General features: G+C 40.8%; 2 protein-coding genes across 4 annotated transcripts in view; both read left to right on the top strand.

Annotated features, from left to right (window-relative positions):
• AMMECR1L (AMMECR1 like) overlaps positions 1 to 17,953 on the top strand; it is a 34,118-nt gene extending 16,165 nt beyond the window's left edge. For all 3 annotated transcript variants that reach the window (XM_019968938.2, XM_070801653.1, XM_019968927.2), the window contains 3 exons: positions 260 to 6,342; positions 14,479 to 14,574; positions 17,516 to 17,953. Coding sequence is in view for 2 of the 3 variants with exons in the window: in XM_070801653.1 (XP_070657754.1) it covers positions 260 to 371 (112 nt within the window). In the remaining variant the exon portion in view is untranslated. The remainder of the gene's footprint in view (positions 1 to 259; positions 6,343 to 14,478; positions 14,575 to 17,515) is intronic.
• On the top strand, positions 6,212 to 17,953 carry POLR2D (RNA polymerase II subunit D). Its single transcript, XM_019968951.2, has 4 exons — positions 6,212 to 6,342; positions 8,092 to 8,272; positions 14,479 to 14,574; positions 17,516 to 17,953. Exons 1-4 carry the CDS (start codon positions 6,270 to 6,272, stop codon positions 17,592 to 17,594), a joined length of 429 nt encoding a protein of 142 aa, XP_019824510.1. The 5' UTR covers positions 6,212 to 6,269; the 3' UTR covers positions 17,595 to 17,953.
• Positions 17,954 to 18,948: the final 995 nt, after the last annotated feature.

Raw genomic sequence — 18,948 nt, forward strand, 5'->3', positions numbered from 1 at the left:
TAAGCATATGAAGTGTTTAAAGGTGGGATGTGCAGAAAACATTCTCAGGGGTGGACTGTGACTGTGCTTTTTCATCTTGTTCATTTGTAATAACAACACTGTTTTCTTGTGCTGTCTTTCATTTTCTGTAAGTAAGATTGCTCTTGGTCTTCCATTTTATTCTTTGAAAATGTGGAATAAGCTTTTGGTTTACTCTGCTGCGTGATTTTAAAATGAAGTATTGGGGGTTCCTAACACCCTTTCCTGTTTCCTTACACAGGTACCGAAGTGAGAAGGTGACAATCAGTTATGCAGAGTATATAGCTTCTCGACAGCATTGTTTCCAGAATGGCACTCTTCATGCCCCGCCCCTCTACAATCATTACTCCTGACACACGGCTGCATGACCAGTCACACCCCCCCGTGGCCACCAATGGCTATGACATCATTGGAGCAGATGCCTCCTCTTCCTGGTCCAGTTACTTCTATTACTGCACCATTTTATGATGCTAGCTTCCGTTGCCAAGTCTGCCTCCAGCTGACTGAGGTGGGAGGGGGGGCTTATACTGAATGAAACAGAACTTGAGGGCCCAAGCCTTATCTCAGCCTTTCCTCAATACGGGGTTCCGTTGGACTGGGGCTCCTCCATGCCTAGTGAGAATTCCGTGTGGGCTCAGAAGACTTGGGCATGCAGGTGCCGCTGCTGATGTGCTGCCTGTGTGTCGGACACACAGTGGAAGCTGGAATTGATGGTCCATGAAGGCTTACCCCACACACACCTGCAGCCTCCCCAGATCAAGTAGGTGTATTCCCCTGGCAGTCTGGGCAACGGAGACCAACAAGAAACATTTTTAGGTTGTTTTAAATTCCTTTTTTTAAACTTGCAGTTTATTGCGTACCGAGAGTTGATCACAACCTCCATGCTTCATAAGCGGACGCCATGTTAGGGTCAAACGTGGGCACCATGAGTCCTCCGTGGCTCCTGGACAGAGACCCACCTCAAGATCAGAAGCCCTTTGGATGGCGTTGCAGATCTCATTGCTCAATTAGCCTCGAAGGTTCTAATTCTCATCCCACTCTCAGTTGGATTTTCTGGCACTCTTCCTGCATCGAGTCTTCTGGGACTGAACCAAGCTCTGTGGTTTGGCCTGCTGAGGATGGACTGGGATGCCTGCGGGAGGTCCTGATGGCATCACTGCACGCAGTGTCAAGGGAGAGACCTCTTCCTTACCACCTGGCTACCTCACTCCTCTACTGGTAGCAGTGCCTATAGCTGGATCTAGGTTCTCAGAGACGTTCCAACAAGCACTTGGGTTGGGTTTTAGAAGGATACGTCGTCATAGGAGAGAATCCAGGGTCTCCAAGCTGTTTTTCTTTTCAGGCAAACATCCTGAGAGACCTTTAAGCAGAGGAGTTCCTTTTTCTAGTTTGCCTGTAGAAGTGGGAAAACTGTTAATGTTTCAGTCCTTTATGGGGACTTTAGACAAAGCTGTGTAATTAAACAAGGTGAATCTTTATCTTGCCTAACACGCTGGGAAAACATCACCCCACTGTGGCAGAGTTCCAAATAGCTTGTTTTGTTTTAGGTCATTCATACTTTCATGTGGCATATTTCCCTTTCCCATTTTTGCTGATTCCAAATAGCTGTCAGCAGGTTTCTCCTTCCTCTTGCCTATTCTTCACTCATATGGTGGCAAAGTTCATAGAAGTTGGGAATTTGGAAGATGCTTTGACAACGTTGTCACAGAGGCACTGCTGAAGTGATTCACAGGGAGAGGTGGCCAGTTGGAAGAAAAGACCCTCCAGGTGATACACTGGTTTCCAACAATATGCTTAGAGAACTCTAAAGTGGATTGGGTGTCAACCCAGTGAACACAATGTTTTGATTTAATTTATTTTTAATGTTTATGTGGTAGTGGTGTGGCTTTCCGAAATGGGCAAATATTCAAGCAAAAGATCTTTTGAGTTTTCTTCTGCCAGGAGCGGGGGGCGGGGGGAGCAGGGACAGTCTGAGGAATGACACATGCTTTTCTAGGCATAGCAGTCCTGTTTCTTGAAGAGAGGGGTTAGGGAGAGCAGTGTGCTTGGCACCATCCTCTGCTGCTGTTAAGGATGTGGAATGTCCAAGGGAATCGTGGGCTGATGTCCAGGTGTGTGGGCCAGGCTCCAGCACCAGCTCGCTGCTGGGCACACTCCCACATCCTGCCACCTTTCCCTCGCAGTGTTAATGAAAACAGGCTTCTGAAGATGAAGGAGTTGTTTCATGATTTCCTGCTGCTGAGAATAATAAATGTCTTGTTACAAACAAATGTGACGACAGTTACTTATAGGTGCCATGGATTGATGTCAGGGTGGTCAGCTCTGGACTAAACCACCCACCTCCAATTTGTACAACAGTATTGATACATAGGGCTACACTCATTACTGTTCAAGTCTTCTATGTTAAAAGTTGTGTTTAATTTCTAAAGTTTAAAAAAAGCAAAAAAAATGGTGCTAAACTTTCACCCCTGAGCACGCTCAGTGAGACTGGTCATGCAAGCATTTACAGTGCCATGCTCTTTCAAGCCTATTTTTTCTTGTAGAAATGTTGCCCTATTTGTCTTTCCCAGTGTATAGTATTTTTTTTTTTTAATTTTATTGAGGGTGGGGTAGGAAACCTGCCATTTAAGAAAAAAACAGAAAATTTAAAACCCCAGGAAATGGGGGGAAAAAAATCAGTGCACAAGAATCGGGCTTAAGCCCAGAACCACAGTGAAGTGGGCTCAGTGGTTTTTGGAGTGAAGAAGCCTTACTCCCCGCACATTCCCTTATGCTCCCATCCGAGTCCAGCCATGGAGATGCTCGGGTTCCTCTGACTTTAGTAAGAGGACTCAGGAGTCGACCAAGGAAAACTGTTTGGCCCTGTGAGGAATGGCACTCAGTGTCTGTCCTGAATGGAGCCTAGTCAGGAAGTGGTCTGGAAATAAATGGTCATGGTCACCTTATGAAGATGTGTGGCAGGTGGCTCTCAGGAAAAATACTAAGTCTGGATCATCCATATGGCAGCTTTGCGTAGGGAAATGACAACTCCGAACTGGAACTGACCTGCCTTCCATGTTGCTTGACCAAAGCAGTGATGAGGGTGGCCAGTATATGTAGTGTGAGTGGTAGGTTTAAAGAGAAGGGAATGTTTTCTGCTCAGTGTTTCCTTTGTCCTTGGACTGCTCAAGCTGAACAGTAACCACTGTTTTTAAGGGACCAGCCCACTGTGGCTGGTTTGGTTCGGAGTTCGTTTCATCCCTAGCTGTGAGTGCCTTTCGGTCTGGAAAGTTGGCTTGTCTCATAATACCCACAGCTAGGACATTCTGTAATTTCGAATTGTCCTTGTTCTTCATTAAAAGAGAATGTCTTTGATCACTAGAGTTTATCAGTGTTGGATTGTTTCCACTGTGAGATTCTTAAACTTTTTCGCTTCATAATATTAAAGCAACTCATGTTAGAGACCATTTCAACACGAAAGGTTTGTAGTTCAGACATTACATATATTTTATTGTTTATAATAAAAATCATCTATACAGAAGTCCTGGGTGTTAATATTTGCACAAGCTCTGTTTTCCATGGTATGTTAACACCTACAATTTCACTAACTGTTGATGTTATTTTCTATTGAGATCCTGGAACCTAGGGAGCTATTTGTTCTTTTTGTTTATTTTCATTCTTATTTCCCTGAAGCAAGAGACTTTGTATGGCCTTCAGTGCAAAGACTTTAGACCAATTCTTTGTATTACACTTGGTTGCCTCTTGGCTATATAACTTCTGAGTGCAAATCATTGAACTCTTTAACAAAGTATTGTAGAGAATAAATCATAATGGGTAAAAATTGTTCTTTGTCTTGTCTTTTTTTTTTTTTTTTTGAATAGTAGATAGTAGTAATTTTTGAATAGTCATTATTTAGAGATAGCCAACCTGATCATATTTATTCAACCTGCATATTTTTGTATGGTGTTGAACCTCAATTACCTTTCATTTTTATATTTTTTTTGTGGTTGCTAGCAGTACCACTGGTTTTTTAAGAGCCAAATTTTCTGAACTAAGATTCATAGTTCTTAGATTTTCCAGTGAGACTGACCTTGCCCAGAAAGCTACAACCTGAAAGGGGGTCGTGGGGAAATGCTCAAATTTAAGATAATTCATGAGGTTAACTAACCCAACAGTGACCCTGGGACATTGTGTGGTCTGACCTAAAGGAAAATATTTCTTAGTTTTGGATGGCCCAGAAAGGATAAGGTGTGTTTGGCGAAAATAGCAAGGAATAACTTCACACTTTACATTCATATACTGATATTGTTAGTCTTCGGCTGAAATTATTTGCATGGGTGTAATTTTTTTTAAGATACCCAGATCCTCATCCCTGATTCTTGGCCACAGGTGTACATTATCAGGGTTAGATGATTTTGGAAATAGATTACAACTGATCTAAACCGACTGGGGTGGTAACTCCAGAGTGTGTGAGAGGGATTTTGTTCCTGCAAGAGAAATTACGGTTCTAGAGTAGTATTTCATGTTTGTAATACCACCTGTAGTTAAACGGCATGGAAATCCATGTCTTTGTTGTTGTTTTTTTGTGGTAGTAATATAGAAGTGTTAGTTACATCTGACTCTCTGACCCCATGGACTCACATATAACATAAAATTCGCCATTTTAACCATTCTGTTGTTTGAGAAATGTTAACTAAGCCATGTGGTCAGAAATCAGAGTTCTTATCAGGATGGAGGAGGTGCTCCAAGTCTGCTCTAAATCTGCTTCCAGATAAATCTAGGGTCTGTGACCTTGGCTTGAATATCTGCCTTTGAAAGGCACTCACTGGGCTGGTTGAAGAACTTGACTCTGAGCCAATACAGTACAAAGAACCATAGTAGCTCTTGAGGAACTTAATGATCTCTTTCTCTGTATCTTCTGTCACTCTCTTTTATGATGGAAACTAAGTCCAGATCTTGCATGAGCTACTCTTACGTGAGCTCTTCTTTGGTACGGCTGTAGGACTGATTCATCTTTTTAAATTCAGTGCCTTGCACTTACGTGTTTATAATGGTTTCCTGAATGAAAATGTGGACAGAACAGCCTGTGAAACATCAGTGTGGATTATTTGTTGTTCTCCTTTCTTCTCTCTTCTGTTGACTTCCTGCTGTGTGTTAGGTTATCTGGCTAGTACTGGGGCCAGCAAATGTTAAGGTCCAGTTAAGTAGTAGGTAGGTGCTCTGCAAAAGCCTGTTGGATGGATAGATGGGAGAACGGGGCCTACACTGAGCTCAAGACTGTATCCTATACCCAGCTGGGGCATGTTCCCAGACTTCTCTGGGCATTGGTCTACAGCTCTAATGAACTGTGTAGGAAAGCACTTTGAAGCAGTAATAAGCCCTGTCAGCACTATATAACCTACCACTAATTCACCTGATACATTTCTTTTGGAAACACATATACAAGGCAAATTAACTTTTATAAGTTATAATTTAAAGGAATTATAAATCAAAGGAATACAGATGCATACCCTTGTCTGGTAATATCTTCATTTTTTGTGAACAGTTTATATACTTATAGATGGTTCATTTCTGAGCCAAGCAGTGCACTATGGTTATTTCCTTCATTGTACAACCATCTGTTTTCTCTCAAGTTGGAAACAAAATCATTTTTCATTTGCTTACTTACTCTATCATCCAAATGTTCCAACAGGCTTCTCAATTTCACTATCCACATGTTCAGAAGTATTGGAAAAAATCCACTACAAATCAAACATTTTAAACGCTTTGAGGCATTGGAGGAATTACACTGAATGTTTTCAGAGTCACCTACCCAGCTTCCCATCAACCAGAGATCCTTGGGTCGGTCAGCGCGTTCCTGCATCCCATCTAATCCTTCCCCTGCGCCCTGGAAACCGGTATCCTCATCCACACTTCACAGGTAAGATAGCTGAAGCTCAGAAATGCCAAGTGAGCAGTCCCCACGACTCGCGGCGAAGGACCTACTGTTGAAGAAAGTGACGGTTTCCTCCTGCCGCGGCCGCAGGATACGCCACCCTGCCAAGGCACTTCCAGAGACCTGCAAGACCCCACCGCTCTGGCCCCTCTCCGCACGCGCCCGAGGCCGCTAGGTCCCTTGGCCCCGCCCACCTCGCGGTTGTCTCGCCTACCCATCGCGGCCCGCCCATCTCCAGTGGGGCCCCGCCCCGTCTCCAAGAACACGCCCCTTCCGTGGCGGCGGCCGGAAAGAGCTTCCGTTTCCGACATCGTGAGTACTGGTTCTCGGCGAGAGGATGGCGGCGGGCGGTAGCGATCCGCGCTCTGGAGATGTAGAGGAGGACGCGTCACAACTCATCTTTCCCAAAGGTGCGGCCTGGGCAGGCGTGGCGAAGGGCGCGGAGGAGGAGGGTGCGGGTCGTCTGGGCACGGTACCGCGGGAACTGGCCGGCTGGAGGCCACACCGGCAGCCCTGGAGCCGTCGGCGCCCAACTCCACATCGCCCCGGGTGGCCTCTTGTTCGTGTTTAAGTTGTTTTAAGTGCTAGAAGGTTGTGTCAAAAATAAAGCCAACATGAAAGGGGTAATGGCAGGTTTTAATCATTAATGTACTATCGCAGTAGGGAAAAGCGTGAAGCGTGGAATCATCTAGACTTGGATTTGTACAAAGGTGACTGGGCATTTTAAAGGGAGAATGAAGGAATAGGGAGAGGGGTGAGCAGGGGCTCATAGGGAAATGAAAAATTACGAGAAGCGGGGGTTGGTCCGTTTGAAGCTCTTTTGGATTTGTTAACTGATAAGTTATGGGATTAGGCTCCTTCCCTCCCACACCCTTCGCTCTGGGCTGTGCGACAAGGGCCATATCTTCAGATGTTGTCGGGAACAAACGAATTATTTTGACAGCCTTCAGTTTTCATAAGCAGCCATTGTCAAGGAGCAAGAGTCATCCCAGGGATGCAGCCTTGAGCTGTTAGAAATCGTGTTAGTGTTTTCTTCAAGTCTTTGTGGAACAACCTTGAGTCCTAGTCGAGAAAGGGGCGCGCAGGAGCCTGGCCAGAGTTTAGTAATGAGAGAAGAGACTCTTTGTCAGATGGCAGGGAGTAAAGCACGGTTTGCTATCAGGGAACTTCTGTGCTGTGTGATGGACTTAATGTGTAATTTAAAAACCCAAAATAAGTAGCTTAAGACTTCAAAATATATCTTACAGGTACTGAAAAACACGAAGTTAGTGAACAGTAACAACAAAGTGGGGGAAACTTTAACAGTACCCTCCTTTTTAAAAAAATTGCCATAATATATGCAGAGTAAAACATTAAAGTTCACACCTTTTCACCCAAACAACTATAAATAGTTTAGTGTTTATCCTTCCAAACCACGCTTATTTATAAATATATACTTATACATATACCCTTTATTCTTTGCAAAAATAGGATTATGCTATAGAAATCATAAATTGTGTAGAACTGTTCTATTCTTTTAAAGGACTAGATAGTACTTGATGGGTGGTGATGGTGTTCAGTCGCAGAGTTGTTGTGTCAATTCTTTTGCGACCCCTTGGACTGTAGCCCGCCAGGCTCCTCTGTCCATGGAATTTCCCAGGCAAGAATACAGGAGTGGGTTGCCATTTCCTTCTCCAGGGCATCTTCCCCACCAAGGGATCAGGCCCAGGTCTCCTGCATTGGCAGGTGGATTCCTTACCACTAAGCCACCAGGGAAGCCCACTTAATGGTTGTACCATAATTCTGTTTATTAATGTATATAGAGTTTGCTTTCAGTATTGTATTTCACAGACTCAGGGTGAAATATTTCTGAGGACAGCGTCACGGACGTTGTAGGCATAATGGACACATATGTTTGTTTGTTTTTTTAAGATGTGATAACTGAGAGGTAGGTGGTTTTCTGAATTTCATGATAAACCAGTTTTTGGTACCTGGGTTTTGTCTCGGTTCTTTTTATTTAAGGTGTTTTGTTTGTTTGAACACTGTGCAGTTGTAGGATGTGAAGCCTCTGGATTTCTGCAGGGTCAGAAATTTGCTGATAGTCACTAAGGCAAATGAACATTTAGAAGCTGACTTGGGGAGAAATATTTTCAGTTGACATTTATGCTTCTCGCAAATAGAGTTTGAAACAGCTGAGACGCTTCTGAATTCCGAAGTTCATATGCTTCTTGAGCATCGAAAGCAGCAGAATGAGAGCGCAGAGGATGAGCAGGAACTTTCCGAGGTCTTCATGAAAACTTTAAATTACACTGCCCGTTTCAGTCGTTTCAAAAACAGAGAGACCATTGCCAGTGTCCGTAGGTGAGTGGAAAGAAAGTTCTTACTAACGCAGACTATTGGATACCTGCATGCAGAATACTGTCACCACCACCATGCTCACTCACCCACCCCACCCCCCACTACCTCATGGCATCATCCGTATGATTCATGCAAGTAAAATTATGTCTTTGACAAAATTTAAAGTAGCTTGTTAGGCCAAAATCCTCCTTGCCTACTTCTTTTGTACCCCAAATCCCACTTACCTCCCTGCAGAGTGACTACTGTCAAAAGTTTGTTGCTAGCCCTCCAGAGCTTGTTCCATGAATTCATATACATACACGTCACAGGCACACAGCCCTGTTATGTTTTAAATAGAGTGGACTTATTTATTTATCATTCACCTGATAAGTCCTAGAGATATTGCTGTGTTTTTTTGGAATACCTATCTATTTATTTATTTGTCTGTGTCAGGTCTTTGGGTCTGCACATCAGCTCTTCACTGCAGTGTGCAGGCTTCTCTCTCATTGTGACTTGGCAGGCCCCAGAGTATAGGGCTCAGTAGTTGTGGCAGATCTCTTTAGTTGCCCTTTTGCGTGTGAAATCTAGTTCCCCAAGCTGGGATCAAACCCACGCTCCCTACAGTGGAAGTATAAAGTGTGGAGTATTAACCACTGAACCACCAGGGAATTATCCTGGTGGAATATATTATTATATAATTATATATAATGTTATATAATATATAATTTTATATATTATGTATAATTTATTATTATATATTATTAATATATCTGTATATGATACACAATAAATATATTAATTATATAATTAATATATAATTATATTCATTAATGTAGCAAGAGGGACTACCCTGGAGGTCCAATGGTTAAGAATTTGCCTTTTGGATCATGTTGATATATGGCAAAACCAATACAATATTGTAAAGTTAAAAAATAAAAATAAATGAAAAGAAAAAAAAAAAAAGAATTCGCCTTTTGATGCAGGGGACCCAGGTTCCATCCCTGGTCAGGGAACCAAGATCCCACATGCTTAATGGCATGGCCAATAAATAAACAAACAAGCATAAACTTGGATTATTCTTTTGGATCTTTGCCATTCAAACGGTGACTGGTTTTTAGCCTTTATTCTCCCTAAGGCATTACTTCTCAAATTAAGTTGGATATGCTCTGGGAACAGTGAGGTGCCAGAGCATACAGGAGGCCCCAGAGAAAACAAGAGCTATTTTAACGTTTCTTTGATTTCCTTGGGGATGAACTTTATTTGTATGAATTAGATAGTCACTTGAAGTTTGATACAAATCGAGCCACTGGATAAGTCCATTTTTATAAACTGGGTAGCATCTTTTTCTTGAAGTATCAGTTTTATTTGATAGTACATGATTTAATACATTTCTACATTAAAGCAAGCAGATACCAGTATACTGTGAAATAAAACAAAAAATGTCTATGAGTTCTTGAATTAAATCATGAGACTTCAGTCCTTGGCAGTTGCAGAAAGTCTTGCCCCCAGGCTGCCTCAGGGTGCTTGTTTGCTCCACTCCTGTGAAAATGTTTGAGAAGTAACTGTCCTAAGGAAAAGCAGATGAACAAAAAGATATATATATGCAGACTCTTCAGAGAATTATAGTAGTCAAAGGTGAAAAACAACCTAAATGTTCAGTAGTAATTAAATAAGTTGTGGTAAATCCATTTGATCGACTCCTGTATTGTCATTAAAAATTATGATAGAAAATGAAATTGAAGAATGGTCACATAAGTTAAATGTGCAGAGGGAGTTCCCTGGTGATCCATTGGTTAGGACTCAGTCCTTCCACTGCAGCAGCTCAGTTCAGTCTTGGTTGGGGAACTAAGATCCCATAAGCTGCTCAATGCAGCCAAAAAAAAAAAAAAAAGTTAAATGCACAGAAGATGAAGTGATAAAACGATGTGAAGTATAGACTGTTGTGAAAAGTCTGAGTGTATTCATGGGGAAAATGTTCCATACAAAACTGCTAATTGTTTGACCCAAAAAATGAGTAAATGAAGATGGACTTAAACATTCACAAATAAAAGGTCTTAATACTATAAAGATGTCATTTATCTTCAAATTAATGTATACATTTAGTGCCATTCTAAATCCTCAAGGGAATTGATGTATATTTGCCCTTGAGGCTCCTCTATCCCTAGAATTTGCCAGGTGAGAATACTGGAGTGGGTTGCCATTTCCTACTCCAGAGAATCTTCCCAACATTGGCAGCCGAAGATTCTTTAATCACCTGAGAAGCCTACACACAGACACACACACATACACAAACTCTCTCTCTCTCTGTCAAATATGCTCATGATAAAGCTTAATTTGCCATATAATTCAACTAAGATGAGATGGTAATAGATCATAGTGGCTGAGGCAAGACACTGATTATTTGAATCCTACCAGTGAGTAGCACAGTCTATCTAAAATGGTGCCGAGAAAAATACATCCTCAGCAGTGAAAAATAAATAATAATAAATAAATAGCCCGCAAAAGATCTTAAATTTGTAAGAATTGTCAGGAAAAAATTTAAAAAAAAAAAAGGGAATTTGCCCTATAGGACGTTAAAATACATTAAAAAATGACAGTAATTAAAATAGTGACACTTTGGTGTGAGGATAGATCATTGGGACAGAATAGGAAATTAAGGAACAGATTCAAATCCAAATTTATTATATTTTATATGATTCCAGTATATGACAAAGGTGGCATGCTGAGTTAGTGGGGAAATATTTTATTTTTTTTTATTTTTATTTTTTTTAGGGTTAGGACACCACGGCCACTTGGCTGAAAGTGCCAGAGTCAGGAGTCCCCAGAGGCCTGACTCCAAGGCCGGTCTGTCCCTCTGGGAGCTGGCTCCTTCAGGACCCTCTCCTCTAACTGAACACCTCTCAGGGGTCCCACCTCAGCTGCCCCCAGGCCTGAGGAACCTCCCTCTGTGCTGGTTCCCTCTGTGCCATGAGGGAAATATTTTAAAACAGAGTTTTAACTCTGTATACCTTATTCCAAACTGGTTTCTTTAGAAATTAAGAACGTAAATGTAAACTATGATGCATAAAAGCACTATGTGATAACATGAGTGAATGTACAATTTTGGCTGTGGTTAGTAGGACTTTATATGTGGGGAAGGTTGATAAACTCTAGTTGGCTGTAAGCTTTGCAAGAGCAAGGACTTGATCGTATTCATCACTGTCAATTTCATTAAAGGCACTAACTAGTTTTTAGTTGAATAAGTAAATGAATTTGCAATAAATATCTTTAAACTTCCTTATATCAATAAACTGCCATACTTAAAATGTAAGTATGAGTAAACTGGGAAAGGATTGATAATCCTTAATGTTAAGAGCTCTAAAAAGTAAGAGATGACACCCAGTTTATAAAAATGAACTTAGTCTTTAATGACTAGATTTATATCACAATTTCAAAAGACTGTCTAGTTCATATGAAGTAATGCTCATCTTCAAGGAAGTCAAAGAAATTCTAAAATGGCTAAGCAGATTTTAAAAGAATGGGAAACCATCCACGTCTCCTGCACTGGCAGGCAGATTCTTTACCGCTTGAGCCACCTAGGAAGCCCTCTTCATTCTTTACCCATTCCTCAATAGGCCTGGCTCTTTGACTAATGTTTTGAAGCCTCCCCAGTGACTATTTCTTTTGGAACCATCTGAGACCAAACCTCTCCCCTTTGGACCATGTTATAGGTTGAAATGTGTCCCCTCAAAAGAGGCTGAAGCACTAAATCCCCAGTACCTGTGAATGTGTCTTTTTATGGAGATAGAATCTTTGCAGAAAGTCAAGATGAGATCATACTCAGTTAAAGTGGATTCTAATTCAGTATGACTGTTACCCTTATAAGAAGAGTATGACAGGGAAAATACCGTATGACAATGCAGGCCGAGAATGGTTGTCATGTTACAAGCCAAGGAGCACCAAGGATTGTCAGTGGCACCGGAAGCTAAGAAATTGCAGGAAACAGCTTCTCTCCTAGAGGCTTCAGGAAGAGCACGACCCTGACAACATCTTAATTTCAGACTTCTGGCCTCCTGAATTGAAGTAATAAGTTGTTTTAAGCCAAACAAACAAACAAAGAATGGGAAACCTAGTGTCAGAAGTAAGAGAAACAGGCGCCATCTTTTACTGCTGGTGGGAGTGTATAATGGTAAAGCTCTTTTAGGGCACTGTCTCTCAGAAGCCTTCCGGACAGTCATATTTTTGACTGAGTAATTCTGCTTCCAGAAATTTATCTTTAAAACACACAGTAATCAGATACATAAAGAAGTATGCATTTACAGTGATGTTCAGAATGCATTATTCAAAATGATGAATAATTGGAAGCAATGAAAGTGTTCAAGAGCAGGACGTTTGCTATATAATTTAATAAGACACAACCTGTTGAATGCCAAGTCAAAGGAAAAGGTACGTGTGTAAAATGTGGAAAACAGTGACTGTATTGTTGAGTGAAAAAAGGCCGGTTACAGAATAACATTTGTTATGATTTCTTTTTTTTTTTTTAATTATGTAGAGAAGGGGAAGAGGATCTCCATGAATATGTTAGCACTAGTTATTTCTGGGTAGAATTTCAGGTCATTTTCCCATATTGGGTGGGTTTTTTTGAGGGGGTGTTTGTTATAAATGAGCATGTGTTCATTTTACAAACAAACTCCTTCATATACATATATTTACTACATTATGAACCTGTGTAAGTTTTTCTTTACAAAATGAAAATAACTTTATTAGGTGACCAAAAGTTACACAATAGAATGAGTGAGTTTATTTCTAAAACATAGAAAGATGTTTGGAATGGTTTACTAAGATGGTAATGTTGGTTTTGTTTAGGTAGTAATATGGGTGACATTTTTCTGTCTTTATGTTCTCAGTTTTGTATAATAACTAGTAGACTTGTAATCAAGTGATAAGGACAGTAAGTATTTTTGTCTGATGAGATAATCAAGGGTTTCACAGTCAGTCCAGTGGTTAAAACTCTGTTTTTTCACTGCTGAGGATGCAGGTTAGATTCCTCGTCAGGGAACTAAGAAGCTGCATGCCGCACAGCACAGCCAAAAATAAGATTTTTTAAAACAGGTCCTTTCTGAAACCTAATTTACCATGGACAACCTCTGTTTTAAGCAGTTTGATCTCCCTGGTGGTCCAGTGATTAAGAATCTGCCTGTCAGTGCAGGGGACACTGGTTTGACCCCTGGTTGGGGAGGAGTCCACATGCCTGAGGGACAGCTGATTGCAAGCGGTACAGCTACTGAGTGCGCTCTGCAGCCCATGCTCCACCGAGAGGAGCCGACGCAGTGAGAAGCCGGGCACACAAGCAGAGAGCAGCCCTCACTCACTCCAACTAGAGAAAGCACGCGTGCAGCAACGAACACGCAGTGCAGGAAGAATAAATAGATAAGATAAATATTTTTTAACGTTTAGAAATTTTAATGTATAGTTGATGTCTTGATAAAATATTCTACTAAAATGATATTATCTTTTTAAAAATATAGTAGATGTATGAGAATCCAGGATATGATTTGTATTAATTATGTGCTTTTTTACAGTTTGAACTAGAAGTACGTTTAAAATAAGATGCAGCTTATACACAGATTTATACAAAGTAAGATATGCCTGTATTCATTTCTTAGATACATGTAAAAGAGAATTTGAGGCATTCCCTGGTGGCCCAGTGGTTAGGACTCTGCACTTTCACTGCAAAGGGCCTGGGTTTGATCCCTGGTCAAGGAACTAAGATTCTGCAATCCATTCAGCGTGGCCAAAAATAAAGAAAAACTTTTTTTAAAAAAGAATTTCCTCCAAGTCAAAATGCCTAATAGATCAGGGAACTCTAACGTCGTGTGTTAAGACATAAAATTAATAACAAAGGAAGCAAAGAACAATGGTAGGAAGAGCAGAAAGCAACAAAATAAATTCTTGGGGGAAAGATGGTATGCTCCTCCAGGTAGAGAGCATTTTTTTCGTAAGTTTTTATCACAAGAATCCTCTGCTTAGGTGTGCTCAGGTTACTTTTATTGTCTTTGCCTGATTCATAGCTTCCTGCTCTCCAGGAAGAGAAACAGGAACATGATTTGAAAGTGGGATTTTGCAGCAAACCTAATCTTAATGGAAAGATTGCAGATGCTTTACATTCTTCTCTTCCTTGCTAGCTACATTTCATCCGCTTTTTCTTATTCATCATTTGGCTTGTTTTGATATTTCTCCCCTATGATCAGCTTGCTGCTCCAGAAGAAGCTTCATAAGTTTGAGTTGGCCTGTTTAGCCAACCTTTGTCCAGAGACTGCTGAGGAGTCCAAGGCTCTGATCCCAAGGTTAGTACTGGTGGTGAAAAGTTCTGTGTATGTTGAATAAATTCCTACAAGTAGAATTACTGTGTTTAAAAGCTGTGTGATATCGTTGGCCAAAAAATTCCTTTGGTTTTAAAAGTAAAAATAAAACACATTTTTCATTTTCATCAAGAACTTTATTGAAAAACGTATTCACCATTTTGTTCCACTACCTTCTGCCATTTTTCAAGCAACTTCATAATTCCATCTTCCCAGACTTTTTATCTTTTTGATCAAAGAACTGTTCCAGGTTCCTTTTACCTTCTTCTATTGAAGAGGAACAAATTGAAATTTTTTCCATTAATAGAATTTTGTACAGACCGAAATAAATGGAAATCTGAAAGTTCAGTGCCTGGTGAATTTGTTTTCAGTCACTTAGTCGTGTTGGACTTTTTGCAACCCCATGGAAGGACGCAGCAAGCCAGGCTTCCTTGTCCTTCACCATCTCCTGGAGCTTGCTTAACTCATGTCCATTAAGTCGGTGATACCATCCAACCACATCTCATCTTCTGTTGTCCCTTTCTCCTCCTATCTTCAATCTTTCCCAGCATCAGGGTCTCTTCTAATGAGTCAGCTGTTCGCATCAGGTGGCCAAAGTATTGGAACTTCAGCATCAGTCCTTCCAATGATTATTCAGGATTGATTTTCTTTAGGATTGACTGGTTTGATCTCCTGCAGTCCAAGGAACTCAAGAGTCTTCTCCAACACCACAGTTCAAAAGCATCAGTTCTTCGGCGCTCAGTCTTCCTTACGGTCCAACTCTCACATTCATACATTACTACTGGAAAAAACATAGCTTTGACTGTGTGGACCTTTGTCAACAAAATAATGTCTCTGCTTTTTAATACTCTCTAGTTGGTTATGGGTTTTCTTCCAAGGAGCAAGTGTCTTTTAATTTCATGGCTGCAGTCACCATCTGTAGTAATATTGAAGCCCAAGAAAATAAAGTCTCTCACTGTTTCCATTGTTTCCCCATCTATTTGCCATGAAGTAATGGGACCAGATGCCATGATCTTTGGTTTTTTGAATGTTGAGTTTTAAGCCAGCTTTTTCACTCTTCTCTTTCATCTTCATCAAGAGGCTCCCATGAATATGGTGGATGAATCAAAACTTCCCAGCCAAGCTATAACAGTTTTTTCCTGGTTGTCAAAGAAACATTTGGTCTTGCGGTATCCTGATAGAATATTATGCATTTTCTGTGGACTAATTCCTGACACTTTTTGTCAAGTCCTGCTTTCAGTTGATCTAATTGGGATCTTTTCCAGAAAGAGCTCATAATAGAGGACTTTCTTCTGATGCCACCATGTACACATCACCACCTTCTTTGGATGAAGATTGGCCTTTGGCATGTTGGTGGTGATTCATTATGCTTGCCCAGGATCTCTTCCATTCTGCATTATTGTACAGTATTCACTTTCATCACCTTTCAAACTTTGTTTTTAAAACGAAATGTTTTTGTTATATTCATGTATAGAATTGCACAGGAAATACGGTCAAGAAGGATTTGGTTTGTTTTTTTTTTGCATAACTTATGTAGAACCCAGACATCAAAGCAATCAACATAACCAGGCTGGTGCAAATGATTTTCAGTGCTTGATTCAGATATTTTGAGTGTGTTGGCTATCTATCTCCTGCGTGGTATAGCATTGATTTTTTCTCAATTATTGTGTTGATTTCATTGCTATCAACTTCAGCTGTTCTGTCTGACTGTGGGATATCGTCCAGCAAGAAATCTCCAGCGCAAAAGTTCACAAACCACTTTTGACATATTCAGTCAGTCACAGCACCTTCTCCATACACTGCACAAATCTTTTTTTGCACTTCAGGTGTGTTTTTACCTTTCTTGAAATAAAGCATAATAGGCCAAAAGTGTTGCTTTTTTTCTTCTGTCTTCCATATTGAAATGGCTACACAAAAATTGACCAATTCTGATAACTTTTTTTTTAATGCATGCTGATATGACAGCTGTCACAATGTAGTCTAACAAAATTGTTTTGAATGAAATTAAAGACAAGTAAGCGCTAATAGAGCCATCTTAAGGAAAAAAACAAACTTTGTGGCCAGCCCAGGAGAATGAGTGCTTTTGTAGTAAGACCAATGTTTTTACAGTGTACCAGTTGTGGGCAAAAATGTGAAACAGCTGAAACTCTGGTCCACTGATGATAGGAGTACAGATTTATACAGTCAATTTGGAGAATAATTTGGCTACATCTAGTAAAGTTAAATACACCCCATGACCCCAAAATTCATTCCTGGGTATGTGTCCTAAAAGCAGGTCAAACATAGTTTAAAAGGAGACATGTATTCCAGTGTATATTGCTGCATTATTAGTGATAGTGGAAACTTGCCAACAGTCTTCAGTCTGCAAGACTGGATAAATAAATCTGTGCAGTCGTGCAATGTTTATTATACAGCAGTGAAAAAAATAAGTGAACTAGAACAATGTGAGATAATGTCACTATATGCCAGAATGAACGTTGAGTGAAAAAATTGCAGAAGGATACATAACTGCTATTTCTTATAGTTTAAAAACAGTGCTATGTATTGCTTATAGGTACATTCATGTATACAGTAGTAAGTATAAAAATATATGTAGGGGTAATGAATGCCAAATTTAGGATGATTGTCCTAGGGAAGGAAGAGAAGGTTTTGGAGTAGGGGAGCCCACAGAGAACCATTGATTTGTGTCTGTCAATATTTATTACTGAGTCAACTAGGGATAATTCTTCTATACCTTTTATGTATTTGAAATACTTGATAATGTTTCAAAGGAAAGGAAGGAAATTGAGTTGAAACGTAAAGGTGTCAGTGTTCAGCGGTGAGCGCAGAGGTGAGCCAGCAGTGCTCCAAGATCTGCACCTACGAGAGAAGAGGGTGGGAGCACTGCCAGCTGCTGTTACACTCACTCTTGGTTTTCTTCTTGTAGCCTGGAGGGGCGGTTTGAAGATGAGGAGCTACAGCAGATTCTTGATGACATCCAGACCAAGCGTAGCTTTCAGTATTAATCTCCAGATATCACTGCTGCTGGGGACCCATGTCACATCCCCAGCACAGCGCCGCTGGCTCAGTCTAGGGCTGACTCACACAGAAATTCTGCTGCAGAAGACACTTGGCCTTCCTTTGGATAGAACAACCCAGTGCTTCGTCTTGGTTTAGGTTGCTATTTCAAGCTTGACTGTTGGCCAGTGGTGACCTGAACAACCCTGGAGAGGTCTTGCAGTAGCTGCTCGTGGCTGCCTGAGCTTGCCTCTGGGAAGGACGAGGTGGGGTGATGTGCATACAAGCCGCACTACCGACTGCCTCATATCATGGTCTTTGGCCCTTGTGTCATTTTGATTCCTAACACTTCATGTTTTAATATCAATGTGTTCGTAGTTTTTTAAGCTCTTCTAGAACATGTAAAACTAGTATGGGAAACAGTCTTACCTAAATGCAAAAGGAAGAATTAAAGCAGACCTATATCACTGTTTGAAATTCTTAAAGAGAAGACGTAGAGCCTTGGCATCATTGTGCTTAGCCCAGGAGACAGGAAAGGGGTTTCTGAGAAAAGCAGCTCCTCTGTCATCCTGAGGGTAACCACTGGGTGTTGTGGAGCACACAGCCTTGTGATGGACAAGCACCATACCTTTTTCTTGGATTCTTGTGGAACGTATATGTGGAGTATGTGTTCTTAAAGCACTTACTTCGTCACTCCCAAATTCAGACTTTTCCCTACCAGGCCGGATGTGAAGCAGGGAGCACTTTGCAGTCTCCTCACGTGGGGCGTCAGGTCCAGACGTCTGGCCGCCTGCTCAGCAGCAGGCGTTCTGTGGGGATTTGCAAGGAGGGAGCCTGCCACTTGCTGAGCCACTAGAGTGATATCACTCGATCTGAGACTAGTTGCACGGAAAATACTTTAATAGCTAAATATTGTGGCTCTCAATTTTCAGAGGGGAAATACACCTGTTTTCTTCACAGTTCGGGGATTTTTCTTTGAAGTACTTGTTGACGCCACCTGAATTCATGATCCAAAAACAAGGATGGGGAAAGAACAAAGTTGGCTTTAGAAAGTCAAGGCCATTTTATGTCAGCTTCCAAGGCAAAAATCAAATTTTCTTATTTTTATAAATTATTTTCAATTTCTGAAATGACATGGTTTTTAAGTCACCATTATTTGAAGGAAATGTCAGTTATACCTCAATTAAAGGAATATTTGAGGAAGTACTGTTCATCATTGGCAACTTCTTTGAGACTCATCAGCATTCTCAATTGTAAAATGTGGATAATAATAGATACTGAAAGTTGAATGAGAAAATTATTAATAATTTAGAGCCTGTTGGTATCTGACATACACTATACCCCAGTACATGTTAGCTGTCA

This window comes from Bos indicus, chromosome 2 (genome assembly GCF_029378745.1).
Source record: "Bos indicus isolate NIAB-ARS_2022 breed Sahiwal x Tharparkar chromosome 2, NIAB-ARS_B.indTharparkar_mat_pri_1.0, whole genome shotgun sequence".
In the NCBI taxonomy this organism is placed as follows: Eukaryota; Metazoa; Chordata; class Mammalia; order Artiodactyla; family Bovidae; genus Bos; species Bos indicus.

What these genes read in the sequence shown, in the direction of transcription:
- POLR2D (XM_019968951.2), top strand. Translation starts at nt 6,270, where the DNA reads ATGGCGGCGGGCGGTAGCGATCCGCGCTCTGGAGATGTAGAGGAGGAC. An exon ending in ACAACTCATCTTTCCCAAAG is followed by an intron (nt 6,343 to 8,091) that starts GTGCGGCCTGGG and finishes TCTCGCAAATAG; the next exon opens with AGTTTGAAACAGCTGAGACG. An exon ending in TCCAAGGCTCTGATCCCAAG is followed by an intron (nt 14,575 to 17,515) that starts GTTAGTACTGGT and finishes TTCTTCTTGTAG; the next exon opens with CCTGGAGGGGCGGTTTGAAG.